This window comes from Microcebus murinus, chromosome 3 (genome assembly GCF_040939455.1).
Source record: "Microcebus murinus isolate Inina chromosome 3, M.murinus_Inina_mat1.0, whole genome shotgun sequence".
Classification (NCBI taxonomy): Eukaryota; Metazoa; Chordata; class Mammalia; order Primates; family Cheirogaleidae; genus Microcebus; species Microcebus murinus.
Window position 1 is genome coordinate 79779410 of NC_134106.1, and position 18724 is coordinate 79798133.

The 18724-nt window shown below is 46.3% G+C and overlaps 1 protein-coding gene across 1 annotated transcript in view; it reads left to right on the forward strand.

Moving 5' to 3' along the window:
• NPAS2 (neuronal PAS domain protein 2) overlaps nucleotides 1–18724 on the forward strand; it is a 182538-nt gene that overhangs the window by 118946 nt on the left and 44868 nt on the right. Inside the window, exons 3-5 of the mRNA XM_012740460.2 lie at nucleotides 418–566; nucleotides 7167–7258; nucleotides 12000–12089. Of these exons, the coding sequence (XP_012595914.2) occupies nucleotides 418–566; nucleotides 7167–7258; nucleotides 12000–12089 (331 nt within the window). The remainder of the gene's footprint in view (nucleotides 1–417; nucleotides 567–7166; nucleotides 7259–11999; nucleotides 12090–18724) is intronic.

Sequence of the window (18724 nt, forward strand, 5' to 3'; positions counted from 1 at the left end):
GCTTAAGCCATCCTCCTGCCTCAGCCTTCCAAGTAGCTGGGACTACAGGCATGCGCCACCATGCCCGGCTAATTTTTTCTATATATTTTTAGTTCTCCAGCTAATTTCTTTCCATTTTTAATAGAGACAGGGGCTCACTCTTGCTCAGGCTGGTCTTGCACTCCTGACCTTGAGCGATCCACCCGCCTCAGCCTCCCAGAGTGCTAGGATTACAGGCATGAGCCACCACGCCCAGCCTAGCAAAACATTTTCTATCTCCATTACTCAGCTCTGAAATGTGTCTAACATTACCTTCCTGAAACACTTTTTGGTAAGATGATCACAATAGAACGTGCTCTATTACAAAGTACCTCCATTTCCAAACAAAGCCTTTATGAAGTGGAATGTTCTAGCAACCTGCGTGTTTTCTGTTTACAGAGCTTCTCGAAACAAGTCTGAGAAGAAGCGTCGGGACCAGTTCAATGTTCTCATCAAAGAGCTCAGCTCCATGCTCCCTGGCAACACTCGGAAAATGGACAAAACCACCGTGTTGGAAAAGGTCATCGGATTTCTGCAGAAACACAATGGTAAGGGTCATGCTCCTCCATGTTAGCTCCACACACCACTGCACTCTAGCTGGGGGGACAGAGCAAGACCCTATCTCAAAAAACAAACCAACAAACCCAGAAACCCTGTACTCATGAGCTGTCACTTATTCTCCCCCCCGACCCCAGGTCCTGACAACCAGTAGTCTGTTTTCTGTCTATGGATTTGCCTATTCTGGGCATTTTATACAAACAGAATCATACACTATGTGTTCTTTTGTGTCTGGCTTCTTCACTTAGGCATCTATGTTTTAGCATGTGTTAGCAGTACTGAATTCTATTTTATGGACAAATGACATTCCATTGTATGGATATATACCATATTTTGATTATCCATTTATAAATTGATGAATATTTGGGTTGTTTCTAATTTGGGGCTATTATGAATATTGCTACTTTGAATAGTCATGTACACATTTTTAAGTTGGTACATGTTTTCACTTCTCTTGGGTATATTCCCAAGAGTGGAATTGCTGGGTCAAATGGTAACTAAGGTTTAACTTTTTTGACCAAATTCCAAATTGTTTTCCAAAGCTGCTACACCATTTTACATTCTCAGAAGCAGTTTATGAGGGTTCCAGTTTCTCCACACCTTCGACAACACACAACAATAATGACAATGTTATTCTCATTATTATCATGATGATGATGAGGAGGAGGAGGAGGAGGATTGTTGTTGTCCCCCTAGTGGGTGTAAGGACATCTTATATGGCTTTGATTTGCATTTCCCTGGTGACTAATGATGCTGTGTGTTTCATGATCTTTTCTTGTGTTTTAGCCATTTGTATGTCTTCTGTGGAGAAATGTCCATTCAAATCCATTGCCAATTTTTAAATTGAGTTGTTTATTTATCTTTTTACTCTTCAGTTGTGTTCTTTATATGTTCTGCGTATTAAACCTTTATATAATTTGCAAATATTTTCCTGTATTCCATGGATTATCTTTTTACTTTTTTAATGATGTCCTATGACACATGAAGGTTTTTAATTTTAGCAGATTATGTCTAGCTTATTTTTTTTCCTTTGATTGCTTATGCTTTAGGTATCATTTCTAAGAAACCATTGCCTAACTCAAAGTAATGAAGACTCGTATGTTTTTTTCTAAGAGTTCTATAGTTTTAAACTATAGGTTAAGTATTTAGAGATTTGATCCATTTTGAGTTAGTTTTGTGGATGGTCTGAGGTAGGAAGTCGAAATTCATTCTATTGCATGTGAATATCCAGCTATCCCAGCACTCCATTTTTTTTTTTTTTTTGAGACAGAGTCTCGCTCTGTCGCCCAGGTAGAGTGTGCAGTGGTGTCATCACAGCTCACAGCAACCTCAAACTCCTGGGCTCAAGCAATCCTCCTGCCTCAGTCTCCCAAGTAGCTGGGACTGCAGACTTGTGCCACCATACCCAGATAATTTTTCTATTTTTAATAGAGATGGGGTCTTGCTCTTGCTCAGACTGGTCTCAAACTCCTGAGCTCAAGTGATCCTCCCACCTCTGCCTCCCAGAATGCTAGGATTACAGGTGTGAGCCACCATGCCTGGCCCATTCTTTTTCTTTTCTAACCTTTTAATTTGATAAAAGTAGAACACGTACGGAAAATACACACATCATAACTGTACTATTAAATTAATTATCACAAAATGAATACAGCTGGGGAACCAACACCCAGGTCAAGAAATAAAAATTTTCCCAGTTGATGCACCTTCCTGTCTACCTGTGCTGTCCCCAAAGGTAACCTGTGTTGACTTCCAGCACCATAGGCTGGTTTCACCTGTGGGGACCTCATCAGATGGAATCACTATTATGTGCATGATGTCTGTAAGATCCATCCACATTCTCCTGATGCTGTGGCTAGTTCCTCTTCACCGGTATATAGTATTCCATCCAATGAATGTACCACTCAAATCCATCTTTGAACATGTGTCTTTCTCAGGCCACTCTCTCTCCCTTTTACTCTCCTAAAAGCCCTTTTACCTCTTGGTGCTAATCGTAACTATATCCTGCTAATCACCCAGAATGGTACAAAAATGCAGAGAACATTTAGGAGGGCTGAGGATCTATTCACAAGCAGGAAGAGCAGAATCTTTTCTTTAACCATGACACCAAACATAATAGAGTCAGAAATGTCAGAACTAGTGAGGAAATAATTACAGTTCTCTGCTTAAATGGGGGTGCTTCTCTTCCACTGAACATCTTCCTAGACAAGATGATTTCATGGAAAAGGGTGCGGCTGGAACATCAGAAAGTTCTGTTATACTTCTTATTCTTTTATGATTTCTTTGATAATCGTATATATCTATTAAAAAATGTGACAGTAATGATATAGTCTCCTATTTTTTTTTCCCCAAAGCTGCCCAGGGGAAGAGCAAAGAACATGTTAATTGCTTTTGTTAAAAGTCAGGGAAGACCAATCAGGCAGGATTGGAATAAAGTGTTACAGCAGTATTTGATCGTCCCAATAATTTAATCAGAATGGTTTTATTTCCTAAATAATGATTTAGCCAAGCGAAATAGCAGGTTGGCTTGATTGCCAAGATATTTTGTGCAAATTACTCAAACTAGGTCAGTGCCACTGAGAAGCAGGACAGCTGTTAAGTAGGCCAGCCGGGATCAAGTTCACCAGTGTGACATTTATGCTGGGCTGTGTCCGCTGTGGAATTAACAGAATTGTCAAATCTGGGCCCTGGAAAGGATCGGTCAGCAGAAATGCAGCCTCCAAACACCGGGAGTGCCTGTCTCATCTCGCCTTTTTCATGAGATGAAGGCCTACTCCGCACAACCCGCTCAAACACGACCAGGATCACACCGGGATCTCACTCATCTCTGTGATTCCACATTCCAAAGAAAGCAGCAGTTCCACGGCAGACTTCATGGAGAAACAGAGTGGTTGCTTGGACCAAAATTTGACTTAAAGCAAAAACCAAACAACCCCTTTCCTTTACTTACAATCATAATGGACGTGGACTCTGCAGGCATCTGCAACAAAGTAGAGAATAATGACGGTCACCATTTATTCAGGGCTCACCAGAGCCGGGCACTGTTTTAAGGGCTCTCCTCCTCTAAGCTTCACAGCAGCACTTTGAGTTAGTACCATGGCACAGATGAGACAGCCGAGGCAGGCAAGGTTACGTCGCTCACCCAAGTCAGACAGCCAGGTAGATGTGGCATCTGACCCCAGCTACCTGTCTCCAGAGCCCAAGTTTTTAATGCCACACTGTGCTGCTGCTCCTCAAGAGGTGCTTCCTGGGGCTCATAGATATTTATATCATGGCTGCACCGTAGCTGTCTGTGAGTGTATCCAAAAATAGACTGCTGCTTCCCAACCTTGGCTGCCCACTAGAATCACCTGAGGAGCTTTTTGAAAAATACATATAACTGGTTAACACCTCACAGACCAGTGCCTCAGAAAATCTCTAGGGTTGGGACCTCGGTGGTGTGCAGGAACCAGCCTCGTAGCAGCTTGCGAGACAGGGCTGTTAAATTTCCAGGTCTTTCGTAAGCCAGTTGACATCAAGTTGGTAGCTTAGAATCAGCCATGATGAGAATACATACATACCATAGAAATGGGCAGATGCTACAGAGCAGGGCTTTCTGTGGGGGGGGTGGAGAGCCTTTTCCAGGCTGCTAGGTAAGGCCCGGCCATCAGTATGTTTAAAGCTCCCGAGGTGATGCCAGTGTGCAGCCAGGGTTGGGAACTGTGGATTTAGACATGCTTCTGCCTTCATGCTAAAAGGGAGACCACATGATAAGGAAGGAAAGATGTTCAGGTCCAAGTCGTTGTTATAGTTATTTAGCTCCTTCCTCAATAATCTTCCAAGCATTGTTAGTTTCTCAGCTTGGGAAATAAATCTTAATCCTGGGGTTGCATGCTTGTTCTCTTTGAAGTAGTCCAAATCAAAATGAGAATCTGACCGCGTGTCTTTGTAGCAAAACTGTGTGTTAACAGTATCTATTATAAGAGAGGAACCTCTAAATTATATAGATAGCAGGGCATATTGAACATCCTTATCTACATCCACCTACATGTTAGTTCTGGCCTACACGTTATCCTCTTCCTGGGTGAGTCTCAGGCTGGTTTAATGAAATTTTCTCCCAGCATCAAATCCCATTTCTCATTTATGCCTCGTTAATGCATCTGCCTGCGTAGATGGGGAGTGGGGTAGGAAGATTGCTGAACAAGGAGAGATGTCCCTGTTAGACAGGGTGATATTGACCCAGCCCTGCAGTAGTTTCTACCCCCTTTTCCAGACTTTTATTTGACCACATACAGCCCAAAGATGTGCTGCTCCTTGTTCAGACATAACCAGGGTTGAGCACTGTAGGGCACAGCTGCAAGTTATACCAGAGTAGCATTTTGGGGTTTGGCTGGTAATTGCAATAGTTTCCTGCAAATATGGTTCCCAGGTGATTTTTTTTTCCTTAAAATTTAGAAACCACTTTGACCATCCCCCTTAGCTAACCCTGCCCTGTCACTTGTACCTTACAACATTGATCACATCAAATGCCAATGGAGACATGATTATAGCACTGAATTTTACTTCCCAGTGTAATAATGTTTTGTCCTCGCTTTGAGACATCTTATCTAACTTATATATATTTTTTCATATGCTCTGAATTGAACCTTAACTTCCAAGGACTATACTTGAATTGTTGAAATACAAAGAGAGTGAAATGGCTGCTTTCAGCATTAGTATGCTGGTATCGAGAAAATATCCAGCCACATGGAAAAATGATCCAAAAATGACTTATGAAAAAAGGAACAGGCCTTTCATTTCCCTTCACCATTAAGTTGAATGGACCTCTATCTAAATGAAACTTGGGCTGCCATAAAGACTCCTTTCCTGGAGAATGAATCCACAGTTTGATCCTAATGGTCAAAAGAATCTTACAGATGAGTGTACTTTGTGGGGAGAAGAAGAGGATTTTAATGGGGTTAATATGTTAGCACCATCCTTGGTCCATCTGTTTTCTTAGGGGGTCAAACTGTGGCACCATTTGTTTGAAGAACTAGGAGCTTCACCCTCTCTCCCTCACCTTGGCCAAGGTGGCAGAACACTCTCTGGCCAAGATCTGTGCGTGGCGCCCTGCCTGTGCTTCCCATGATGCATTTCACCACATGCATCATGGCGCCCAGCACTGTGGAGTGACACCACACGCTGAACCTCCCTTGGGCACCCTCTCCAGTGAGGTTGCCTGCCTGACTGCTGGCACGGTTTCATCTCCTGGCTTTCTTCCTGTGTTACCAAAAGCTCCTAGCAGCTCTTTTGCGCTCCTTTAAAATCACAAAGACAAGAATCCAGTTGTGTAACAGCAGCAGCAACTTGTTCTTTCTGACGTCTTGAAGGAAGAAACCTTCCCAGCAGAGAGCTGAGCATTGCCGGGAACATTGGGTCATAGAGTTAGTAAAGTTTACAGATCCACATGTGTGTAACTTAGCTCTTCACATCCTTCATACATGAGTAACCAACCACTGCATTCATTCAGATGGCAGAATTCATTCCCTGTGCTCCATGTAAGAGAAATTACCAAAAACACAGGAGCAAAGGAGAGAGCCTTGAATCTTTCTCCTGGTTTAAAGTTAATAGATTATCTGCCTGAAAAATTTGCATTCTCCAGGAAGGTGTTAAATAGGTTAGTTTTATTTTCTGAGGTGTAAGTCTTATATTCTTTCATTTTTCCTAGCACCAAGAAAATAATCCCTGAAGAAATCTCTTACTAACATGAAGTAGAGCAAAATGTTGGTTTTAGATAGAGAATAAACTGAAGGAAAAAGAAATATATTTGATATCGCATTTGAGCTGTCTATGATAACCTTATCAGATAATTTAATAATAGAACAAAACATGCTTTCAAAAGTACAGAAGAACTAGAATATTTAAGAAGTCCTGTGTGCAGGCCAACAACTATTTGAATTTACAAACGTGAATAATGTCTTCGGTACAAGGTGGTTATGTAAGATGGGTAAACTATAGATTAACCCAAAAATGTTTTGCAAAGATTAAGTTCTTGCCTTAAAAGCAACTAAGTAAAATGTGTATTAGTATAGCACATAATACTTCAGTAATGGAAATGCTGGAAAATATGGAACATTCCGTATAACACAGTGGGTTATTTACCACAAGCCTAAGATGTTTGTGGCATTTTGAAAATCCCAGATCTCTGAAGTGTTTTGCTTCACCTTGACTGTGACGAAGCAGCTTATGAAGTGTCCCACAATCCCAGTCTTTGTTCCTGTTGCCTTGCTAGGTGGTAGCTACCTAATGCCAACCGCTGACGACGGCGTTTGTGATGTAGAAATTTGAGGGCATTGTGCCACCTGCAAGTGGCAGACACTACACCCATGCAGAGGGTGGGGTGCTCTCTTCCCCAAAGCCTCATTAAAAGGGTGTGAGAACATTAGAAGCATTAGTCCATGAAACCCAAAGTTCCCAGTCCTTGGAAAATCAGGGTGACATGTTTCTTAAATTCAGCTGCACAGACAGTAACACAAAATTACAGAGAAGTTACATGTGCTTCATCTATTAATCCCAATTTCTAGGTGCCATGGGACTATAAAAGCTTATTTGTGTCCTTATTTTTTTTTTTTTAGAAGTCTCAGCACAAACAGAAATCTGTGACATTCAGCAAGACTGGAAGCCTTCATTCCTCAGTAATGAAGAATTCACCCAGCTGATGTTGGAGGTGAAATATACTCTCAAATTCGCTTAATGAGTTGCCAATTAAAATGTAGCTGCTTGTTCCAGATAAGTCCCTGTGCCCAAAGGAAACAACTGTTCTTGACCCTGGAAAGACTTGGTCCTCAGATGCCCTCCTGCAGCGCTGCCTGCTGTCACTTACGTTGTGGCTACTGAGTAGGGCAACGTACACAAGAATCCCAGAATTGAATGTGGCCGTGAGATATCGCCATGGTGACTGCAGGCAGCCCGACCCCCTCAGGGTCCCACAACCAAAGGACACCTAGCCTGGGGAGCTGGAAGGAGGGTGCAGGTTGGAGATAGAGAGAGGGGAAAGAGGGAAGGGAAGTTACGTCAGCCTGCACTGGGATTTGACGCAGAGAGGCTTCTCTTTAGAATGCAATGATTATATTTTTTTCCCTTAGTAGGAACACATTTTGAAAATAAGAGCCTTCTTTTAAAGTTATGCTTTTACCTTCAGCTCATATTACATCAACATGGCATGTGGCTGTCAACCCTGCTAGTGGCCCTGTGCCTCCTGGCCAGCCCATGTCCTTTCTATGCCGAGATGCTCTGGTTTCTCCCTCTGGGTTAGGTGCCCACATTTGTCTGCAGGGCTGTAGGGTTTGTGAAAACCTGGCTGATCTGAACGAGCGGGCCTTCCTCAACATGGTGTATCTATCTATGGGTGGAATTCCTCTGTACAGATGAGGACAAGTCTCCACAGAACATCTGAAGAGGTGCTCTGACTTCTAACCTGCAGATAAGGCTGGGGGTGTATGGTTATGGCAATGGGGCAGAGGAGCTGGGCCCTTGACCAGAAAGAGGTGAACTAGGACAGCCCAGTTCAGCAAAAGGAAGTTAGACACTGGCCGTGGGCCAGTGGTTCCTGGCAGGGAGTTCAGAGAGTGGCTTCTTGGGCTAAATCTTTCTCTATCTCATTTTATGTGCCTATATAAGAGTGATGTAAACTTCAATTTACATAGATTAACTATGCGGAAAAACAGAAAGTACTGGAGTAAGAAAATGCCAGAATGAAGATGTCCAAATATTATGAAATATAAACGCATTAATGAACATTTGCATAAGATGAAAGATACTTAAATCTACATGTGAACTATATTTAAAGAAAATACAGAACTTTCTGCAGAAGCAATGCATTTTTAAGTATGTTAAATTTAAAGCAGCTAGTGAAATATGATGTTGAATTAATGCATCATTATGCTACTTTACATAAATCAATTTATCTTTTAATTCTTATGGAAAAGTAGTTAAAACACATAACCCTATAGCATCAGCCTTTTTGTAAGAACCTGTAGCACAATACTTCCCCCCCCCCAGTGAGTTTCAAAGTATCAAAAGTACTGGGGGAAATAAGGCTTTTATAAAGTTAAAAATGGGTACATTTGGGGGCTGGAAGGCAGGACTAAGATTTAGGAGACTGGAATTTCTAGCCTTTTAGATTTGCACGGATGGTCTTTATTCCCTTTCCTCTGCTCCAGTGTAGTCTCCGTGAAGCAGACGAAAAGGAAGTCCTGCTAGATGAATGGATTGGATCTGAAATCAGGCCTCACAAGCAGCAGCCTTCTGAGTGTGCCACAGCTCTGAGTAGCCTGGGAAGCCCACCAGCTAGTACTTCTGGTGTATCTCTATGTTCGGCTCCTCTCCCAGCCTGCTGCTTGCCAGCAGACACGCACTGGGGTGGAACAGCTGGAGCTCCCTGAGGTCCCCCTCTCTGATGGCCTAGAGATGTCATCATTGCCCATGGTGCAGCTTCTCCGTGGTGTGGTTCCCCATCCAACTGCACATCCCTGTCCTGTTTGCATAGCCATCTCAGACTACACAAGGAATCCAGGGACCATGTCTTAGTGGCCAGGATGTTCCCTCTTTTAAATAATGACAGAGCCCAGGAGAGAACCCACCACGCCCCCCAGGGAACTGCCAGTGCCCTCTGCGTGGGATCCCTCCCTCCCGCCCCTTCTCTCACAAAGGCCAAAACCAGACTGCAGGACGACTCACACAGCTGTGACCTTTCAAAAAGCAATCAGTGACCTGATTGCAGGCCTCACTGTGGCTGTAAGCATTTCAACAAGTGGACTCAAAAAGGAGGGAGAGCTCGTGTTGACTGGGGGTTAGGAAGTTTGTGGAATTTCTGAATTTCATCCAGAAAAGCTACAGCAATCTTTTAGCCCACAGGTTGTCCCAGAGAACACAAGAAATGTTCCATCAGATTCAGGAACTGGCAGATAAAAAGAGGAGGTTTCATGTCCCTCTGCTGTGTGGCAGGTATAAAATTCTGGACCATTATGACACCTTTGGAAACATCCCTGTCGAAATTACCTTTCTGTGGATAGGTGCACATCACTTTGCAGTCCCTTGCTCTGGGATCACTCTCCAGTGCTGCTGGTGGGACTTCCAAAACCGCAGCGAGCTTCCTTAAAGCAGTGACTCACTGCAGTTCTTGTACGTTTGATGGAAATGCCAATGAGCTGATGAAAGTTATCTTCCGTCTATAAATACTTCAGCTCTTTAACACCCACTCGCTTCACTTTACAAATTCAAGAGGGGCATGGCTCACTGTGCAGGAAAGGCTATTTGTACCATTCCTGTTTTTCCCAGCCTTCCAGTCTGCTTTTTCCAGAAAGGTCCAGGTGACGTCATCAACAGTGCCCTCACCCCTTAAAAAAATTCACTTCAGGCCAGGCGTGGTGGCTCACGCCTGTAATCCTAGATCTCTGGGAGGCCGAGGCGTGCAGATCGTTTTGAGTACAGAGGTTCAAAACCAACCTGAGCAAGAGCAAGACCCCATCTCTACTATAAATAGAAAGAAATTAATTGGCCAACTAACATATATATAGAAAAAATTAGCCGGGCATGGTGACACATGCCTGTAGTCCCAGCTACTCGGGAGGCTGAGGCAGCAGGATCGCTTCAGCCTATGAGTTTGAGGTTGCTGTGAGCTAGGCTGACACCATGGCACTTACTCTAGCCCAGGCAACAAAGTCAGACTCTTGTCTCAAAAAAAAAAAAAAAAATTTGCTTCCAGGAGGGCTACAGAGATGATTTAAAAAACGATTTAGAAATATGTTTGGATGGGAAAGAAGTAAAAGTTACTGGGATATGCTCCTTTGTTCACTATAACATTTTAATCTAACCCAGAATTTCTCAACCTTGCTCTGTTGACATTTGGGACCTGGTACCTCTTTGTGGTGGGGGCTGCCCTGTGCATTTTGGGATGTTTCACAGCATCCCTGGCCTCCACCCACTAGATGCCAGCACCATCCACTCCAGTAGTGACAGCAAAAATGTTTCCAGACATTGCCAAAATTGTCCCCAATTGAGAACCACTTATGTAATCCAAAAGGATGAGGTTCTATTTAAGAAATGTGCTGTAATAGATTTTTCAGCCTGAAATCCTGCCATACATAAGTGTAAAATAATAAATGAGCCTAGTGTTAATTTTCCTGGTGAAAAGAACTTTTTTGCACTTTGGCATGTTATAAAGGTGCCCTTCACACACAGTTAGTGGCCTCTTTCCGGTTCCTGCTGCCATGCATGTGGCCACACACTCCCAACTTGAAGGATAAATGCCCTTTTGGAAGGGTACATTCTCAGTAACACCCTGGCAGGAGCTGCTTGAGTGCATATATAAAAGGTTTCCAGAACCTTCTAAGCACATATTTCACCTTTTTTTTTTTTCCCCCAAAAGCAGAAAAATTCCCAGCTTTGGAGAAGATAGTATTTTAAAGATACAGTCAGTAAAACGACAAGTTTGCAGTGAAAGTCCAGCAGAGCTTATTATTCAATGACTTGTTTTCTGCTGAGGCAGGCTTCATTTTTATTCTTCTCCATCTCATCGGTGCACCCCAGATAGCCAGTTGCCAGGATGACCCCATTCTCTGCTGAATTATGTAGTCTGAATTTTAGAAATCAATTTCAGATGCATCTTACGAAAGCATCACAAGCATCCACACAAAAATAAATCTCAGTAAGGAGTCTAAAAACAGCCAAAGTATTTGCTTCATAAGAAAACATTGCCCACCTAAAGCTTGTTATATCTCCAGCACCCAGGACAGTGTGCCTAGCATACAGTAGGCACTCAGCAGATACCTTCAAATGAATGAATTTTTCAGACATTCTGAAATGCTTATGGATCCAGTCGAGTTATGCAACCCCCCCCACACCCACTCAGCCCTGTGGAATAATGTGAATGTTCTTTACAAACAGTTCCTTCAATCAGTATTTCTCCTGTGGCAATGAATGTAGGCAGAGGACTGCCTTGGCCAGCAAGCACTCTTTCTGTTTTTAATGCCTCTGTTAGCTCTGCTATCTTTTGTTAACTGTTTACCATGGACTCAAAGTGCTATCAAGAGTAGGGGCAATGGGGACCATAAAATATTGCTAATGGTTTTCAATGGTTATAGTGGTCTTTCTAATTCAGCACAATAGTGTGCTTATCATTAAACCTCCTTAGGGAATTTCCATGGCTAAATTTCATTTTATGTTACCAATAGGTCAATTTTCACTGTGCCTGTGGTGCTTTTGCAAACACTTTTCCTGGGCTAAACAAATTCTCTGCAGGAAACCATCTTCTGTGTAGGGCAGAAAAGCGCTGGGAGGTTATCCATGGAAATATTCCGAGGATTACAAAACAAAGCCAGTGTCATAAAATATCATCCTTTATTTCGGTAACACGCTCCTCCATGAAAGCATTGCTAAGGAGCTCTCAAATGTTGCGTTTTCCACAGGCATTAGATGGCTTCATTATCGCAGTGACAACAGATGGCAGCATCATCTATGTTTCTGACAGTATCACGCCTCTCCTTGGGCATTTACCGGTGAGTGTCTGCTCCGATGGCCATGCCGGTACATGTTATCATCTTTTTGTTGAGAATCATTTAGATCTCAGATCAGAGGTGCAGGTGATCAGGGCTGTGTGTGACAAGGGGATCCGTGGAGAGGATAGGACCAGGCCGAGGTCAGGGCCCCAGGGGCAGGTGAAGGGCAGGGGCAGGTATGTGTCATGCTGGAATAGGCGAGGCACTGTGATCTCAGCAAGGCCAGGCCTGGACTAGGGGACGTGGGTACAGGTTCTTATCCCCCGTCAGAAACGGGGACAGACAAGAGTCACAGCACAGTTGACAGAGCTCAGAGCTTTCACAGAGGCTGATAAATGTCCTGGGTCAACTGAGAGCTGATCAAGGAATGGGCACTAGATGACTCTGGTTGGGATGTGGTTTGGGACCCACTGGGGACATCCCTGAGATTGCAAGTAGGTTGTGGCAATGATGGTAATGGGGGGTTGAAATGCTCCGGGAAGACATGGTAGGGCCGATGTCTTTGAAGGCTGCAGGGAGTGAGGCGGGCCTGGGCAGGCTGGGGGACAGGGTCAGCTCTGCTGTCCAGGGCTGTGCAGCAGAGGCTTGGAGGCAGGGTAGCTGCCGCATCCTCGTAGACCCTGACACGTGTCCCTCCCCACACACTAACTCTTCCTTCCTTCCTTCTTCCTTCATTCTCCCGCCTTCTCTCTGCATAAGCCTTGCTGGCTCTCTGATAAGCCCCGGCTCAGGGTGAAGTGACTCACAGGCCTGCACCTGGCCAGTGGAGGAGCCACCTTTGAGGCTCCCTCACGGGCCAGGCTTCCCTTTCTTGCCCCACCATTGTGCATTCCTGCAGAATGTGACCTTGGATGACAGCTGCATCCAGCCAGCACATGTGACAGATAGTGGCAAAGTGTCCTCTCTTCTCTAGCATCTCAACAAGTCCAGCCAAACCCTCTGCCACTACTCACCACCCCTGCGCATCGGTGGATGGATAGCCAGTTTACGCGACAAGGTCACATCTTGGTCCAGGATGTCGCTGGAGGACCGTAGTTCCTCTCCTTAGCTGCACCTGCCCAGGGAGCAGGGTGGCCTTGCTCCGAGGGTAGCTTCCGTCTGCCTTGGGGTGATGTGTGCAGCTCTGCTGATGGCCCGGGGCTGCACATCGTCCTGAGTCACACTTTTCTTCGGAAGCCACCCCTCATCCCATCATTTCTGCAAATAACACTCGCAGCAGCCTCCCACATTTTCCTTTGTGTTCACTGTGTCATAGCCCAGAAAAGCATTTGTGACTTCGCTAGGCAGGTGCCTTCCCAGTACACCATAATAGAACCCTATCTGTCTCACCTTTGTGTCCCAGCCCCTTTCCTGAAACCGGGGTGTGCCAGGTTTGGGGGGTCCCTCTCCTCTTGATTGCCATGGGCTCATTCTTGCCTCACCTGGAAGAGGCTGAGGGTGTGACTGTGCCTTGATGTTAGTCTCGGGCCAGGAGGATGGTGAGGAGGCTGATGCGGAAGTGAGCCCCTCATCAGCCCAGTGTCCCTAGGCTGATCCGAGGGTGGCTGAGGACAGAGAGGAGAGGGGGTGCTTCTCTGGAGGGAGCTTGTGTTTGTATTGAATGCAAAGGGCCCAACAGCAATCGGCACTGACCAGAAGAGACCACACGTGGCCTGCTTGATGGCCTGGGAGCCGGAGCTGTTTGGGTAAACAGGATTTGCGCTGTGCTTTGTGCTCTTGTAATTATCTGATGACCCAGTTGCTGTACATGGCAGACGGGACTTAGAAAGTAAGAGGGGAATTCTTCTGACTTGAAATCATGGAGCAATTTCAGACCACATTTTAAATTATTTTCTAACTCTGAAAGGGCCAGAAATGACCCCGATTCTAATTTATCAACACTAGACCCGTTCGAATGCTTATTAAGGTATCTATATGTAGACCCACGCCCGTGATAGGCAGTCCCCAAATTGAACTGAAATTTACTTTTAAGCTTTCATTACCCAGTTTTTAGCAGAATGGTCCTTTGCAAGTGGGTGGGCAAGCATGGCTGAGGATGGAAACTTCCTGGTGCAGCCAGCAGACAGCGGGGTGAGCAGAGCAGACAGTCTGGGAGGCGCAGCCTTCTGTTACTTCCACTTTACCGCAAGAAAGCCCAGGGCCCAGCCAGCGGGAGACGAAGCAGGGCTTAACTGGCTGTGGAACCCAGCCTGGCCACCACACCGCTCTGCTGCCTTTCTGGTGCCAAGGATTTGGGTCATCATTTAGGAATTCTGCTTTTGCTCCAGTTCACTTGGATTTTTACTCATTCCTCGCAGGAGCCCAGGTTTTGTCCACAGATGATGCAGCATTTCAAAAGGCCCTTGTGAGGCTGTCTTTCCGTCAGGGTTTGCAATTTTGTTGAGAGATGTCCCCTATTAAACTACGAACCACTGGCAGTCACTGAACACTTACTATGTCCTAGGCACCATTAAGAGTCGCTTACGTGCGAGGGCTGTATCACGTTTGCTCTCCTTTCCTTATCAAGGCTACGAAGTACCTTGAACTAGGTACCCCAGTTCACAGGTGACAAAACCAGGGCACAGAGGGGGTTCCACAGCCAGCCAGTGCAGAGCTGGGATTGGCACTCAGGAACTTTGGTTGCAGAGCTTGGTGCTTTATCTCTACTCAGGATTCCATACAGGACAAAGTGCAGTTGAATGTTCTCAGGGTGTGGTGGTCAGGAAGGGAGAGAATGAAGTGCCCAGTCTTCCTGGAAGAGGTGGCCATTGAGGGGAGGCATGACCAGGCAGGACCCAGGGGACAAGAGTCCATGGGCGCCAGCAGGGGCACCCCTGCTGGTGTCACACCTAGCATAGGCAGGCATGCCAGAGGTCCGGTCCCTTGGTCCCTCGTGTGGCTGGGGCTTGGAGGCCCGTGGGTGATGGGAGGATGAGAGCAGCCAGAATCCCTTCCCACTCCTCAGACTGTTGGGCTTAGAGTCTCTCTCTGTTTCCTTCACACTACCAGCATCTCAGACGTGACAGAAGCTCGCGTGATAGATTTTTGTACAGCAATTTCCTGATGAAACATCCTAGAACTTTCTTTACCAGTTTGGCAGAGAAAAGAGAGAAGAAAATAGCTCAAAACAGAAAGTGATTTTAAGATAAAGTCAAGACTTTTCAGTTAGTTGGTGACACCAGCACATTGTGACCTTCCTCGGCGTCTAGAACAAACATAGGCAGTCAAAGAAGAAACGTGAGCAAGGTGAGGGGAGCAAGGGCTAGCGGGAGCTTCTGGAATAAAACCCCTTCAGGAGAGACCCAAGGGGAGTGGGTCTCACCGTGGACAGAATTGGGAAGGAGTATATGGCTGAGCAGAACCGAATGAGAGACCAAAGTAGCCATACTCAGTGTTTCCTGTTTGGACTTTTGTTTGGTTTCCTTAAGGTTACCTTCCTGGATTAATTTTCTGATTTGTCGATAAATGTGACATTTGCCCATGCACCCTGGGCTGCACCCTGATAAGCTCTTAAAGCAGACATCATATCTCAGTCCCGAGCATGACACCACGTGCCTAAATGTTCACTGAACGAGGGACTAAATTCATCAACAGGGCTGCTATATTGAGAGCAACTGCAAACAGCTTGGCAGGGTGGGGAGTGTCTCAGAAGGAGAAATATGGGCATGGATAGATAACCCAACTTCCCCAAAAGAAAATGATCTAAGGCACAAGTGTTCATAAAATTGGAGAAGTCTACAGGCAAAAAAAAAAAAAAAAAAAAAAAAAATTCCATTTTATGCTGGTTCTCCAGGAAAAAGCTGAGAAGAAAGTGAGAAGAAAGTATAAAATCAGGTTGGGCTATAGGGTCAAGCTGCCGAGGCAGGGGGCGCAGCAGAGAGAACAGGTCACAGAAAAGACAAGACTGAGCCCCTGTTTTATGCCACCATGAAACGTGGCAGCAAGGCCAAGGCCCTGAGACATACTTTTCCAGAAACATCCACCCTGTTCTCACCTGCTGGCAGAGCCCACTTGATCCAGGCCATTTTTTTGTCAGAGTGGGCTCTGGGTCAGGGCAGGGCCCCGACAGGTGTGGCCGCAGCTGGGAGTTTTTATATACAGATGTGCATATAAAGCATATGTTCAGTGTTTAAATTAACAATGGAGCATGAACACACGTGTAGCTGTCACTGAGGATAAGAAATAGCACGTGGCCGGGACCACGGGAGCTCCCATCCACTCCTTTCTCTTCATGCCCCTGCCGTCCGCCTAGAGACAACCGTTTTCCTGACTTTTAAGATCATAGTTTGCTTATTTTTCTTTGGGAGTTTTACCCCAACTTTGAATTCACCACTAAACTACAATGTCGTGTCACAATTTTGTTTAACTTTATGGAAATGGCATCGTGGAAAAGGGACGCTTGTGACTTCTCCTTTGGTTCAGCATTGTTTGTGAGAGCATCCCCCTCACCCTGCCAGGTGCCAGGTGCCAGGTGTCAGGTGTCGCTGCCATGGGCACATTCTCACGGCCGGGTAGTATTCCACCGTGGGAATGTGCTGTCATTCCTGCATCCATCCCAGTTGGGAACTCTTGGCAAGTGCTTCTGTGAATACCCCACGGTGTAGAGCTGCTGGGTCAAGGGGAGGGTACGCCTTCACCTTGCCTGGATGCCACCAGCCTGCTCCCACGGTGGCGGTGCCCATTTACCCTCCACCAGCTGAGTAGAGAGTGCCAGGGGCTGTGTCGTCGGAACTTGGTATCGTCAGACTCCTGGTTTCTGTCAGTGCGGCATTATGAAGGTGTCTCACGGAGTTCTGATTTGCTTTTCTCCCAGTGACTCATGATACCGAGTGTCTGTTCGTATGTTTGTCAGCCATTTAGATCTCCTCTCTTGTGAAACGTGCCTGTTTAGGTACGTTGACACCCTCCTATGGGGTTGTCTGGGACTTTTTTTCTTGTGGCGATTAGTAGGCGTTCTTTCTGTGAGCTGGACGCCAGTCGTCTGGCAGGTATGGTTTTAATCGCCTTATTCTCCCCACCCCAGGGTCGTGGGGGTGTCGAACACTCAGCACCCAGCACTGGACAGGTGAGATCAACAACGGTTCATTAGTCACATACACTCACAGCCCAGCGGGGAGGATGCCGCACAGCACACGGGGCCGCACCGGGGCTGCCTTGGGAACGGAGTAAGCCACAGGGGCTGCAGGGGGCAGGCTCAGTGGTATCAGAGGGTGGGGAGCAGGTGATGGGCTTGTTGGAATAATTCCACAGGCAGGAACTCGCTACTCGGGGGTGAGTGGGAACTGTGGCTGGTCCCCCTGATAAGGAGGGTCATTTGGCTGGGGGACTTATCCACCGGGCTGTCTGGGGTGGGAACTTGCAGCCAGGCCTTTGGGGTCCCTCCCGATTTCTCCAGATGCCAACCCAGGCAGCACATAACTTAGACCCCTATTGTTAGGCCTTTCACTGCAGGTAAATGTGTTACAAATATCTCTTCTCACTTTGTGGCTTGCTTCCCCCTCCCCTTAGGGCGTGTTGATGAACAGAGAGATTCTTTCTGTATAGCTGGCACTTTTTATATCTTAATTAATTCTTCACCATTCCAAAGTCAAAGCTGTTCTTTATACCACCTTCTGAAAGCTTTGCCGTGCGACCGTCAGTTTGATTTGAATCTAAGCGGAATCTTCTGGTCCTTTAGGGAGACCAAGGCCCTGACGACCTTCCCGAGCCCATTCTTTTCTCTCCGTAAAGTAAGGCTTCTCCAGGGATTCTCTCCACTGTCCCTTCTAGCTGGGACCACACAGATCTCCAGCCAGAAGTGCCGGGACATCGTGGGCCTCAGTGTCCACCCAGCCCACTTCCAGCTCAGCCAGATGGGCACGTGCCTTTAGTCCAGGCTCACTTAGCTTCTCTGGGTGCAATTGCACTGATGCCACTGGTTCCGGGGAGGGAGGAACATGCCTTCCCATGTCCCATGGCAGTTTCAGATGATCCCTAGTGTCTCGGCTCCGCAGGAGAAACGTGGGGAGGTGCAGTTTGGAATCAAGGACAGGCATTTGCAGTGACACTCAGAACAGGGCCAGCGCCCTGAGAAAGCAGCTGATACCCCATCAATTAGCTGGGGAGAGAGAACCTCCCACCTCCGACAGGTGAGTGACGTTCCTGGTGATGTGGCTCAGCTGTGAAGATGGCCGTAGATGGCAGGGGTCCCTCCCTTGCCTCCGTAATTGCTATTATTTTAATAAACAGCTCAGCTCATTCAAGGGACAGCTCAACTGCAGATGTACTCTTCTCTCCCGCAAGCATAAGGGTTTAAATTTTCAAATTATCATAATTCCTGTCGGTTTTCAACACATGGAAACGGCGTGACAGTAATGTGCTGGCGCATACCTACGAGAGCCCAGGGCAGTCTTGAGCCCCCTGGTGCACTCACTCATCATCCTCACAACCTCCCACATATTGTACCTACGTCTCCCCACCTCCGGCCAGTGCCCATCTTTACTCTCTGCAGGGCCTGCAGCTTGAGGCGCCCCCACAGCCCCAAGGCTCTCCCACGCCAGCGACCAGGCCAGCCGTGCCCTCTGCCACGCCCACCGTTCGGGAGGTGGCGTCACACAGAGCCCTCCAAGAAAACACACAGAGTGACTTGAGTTATCATTTTCAAGGATCTGAAATAT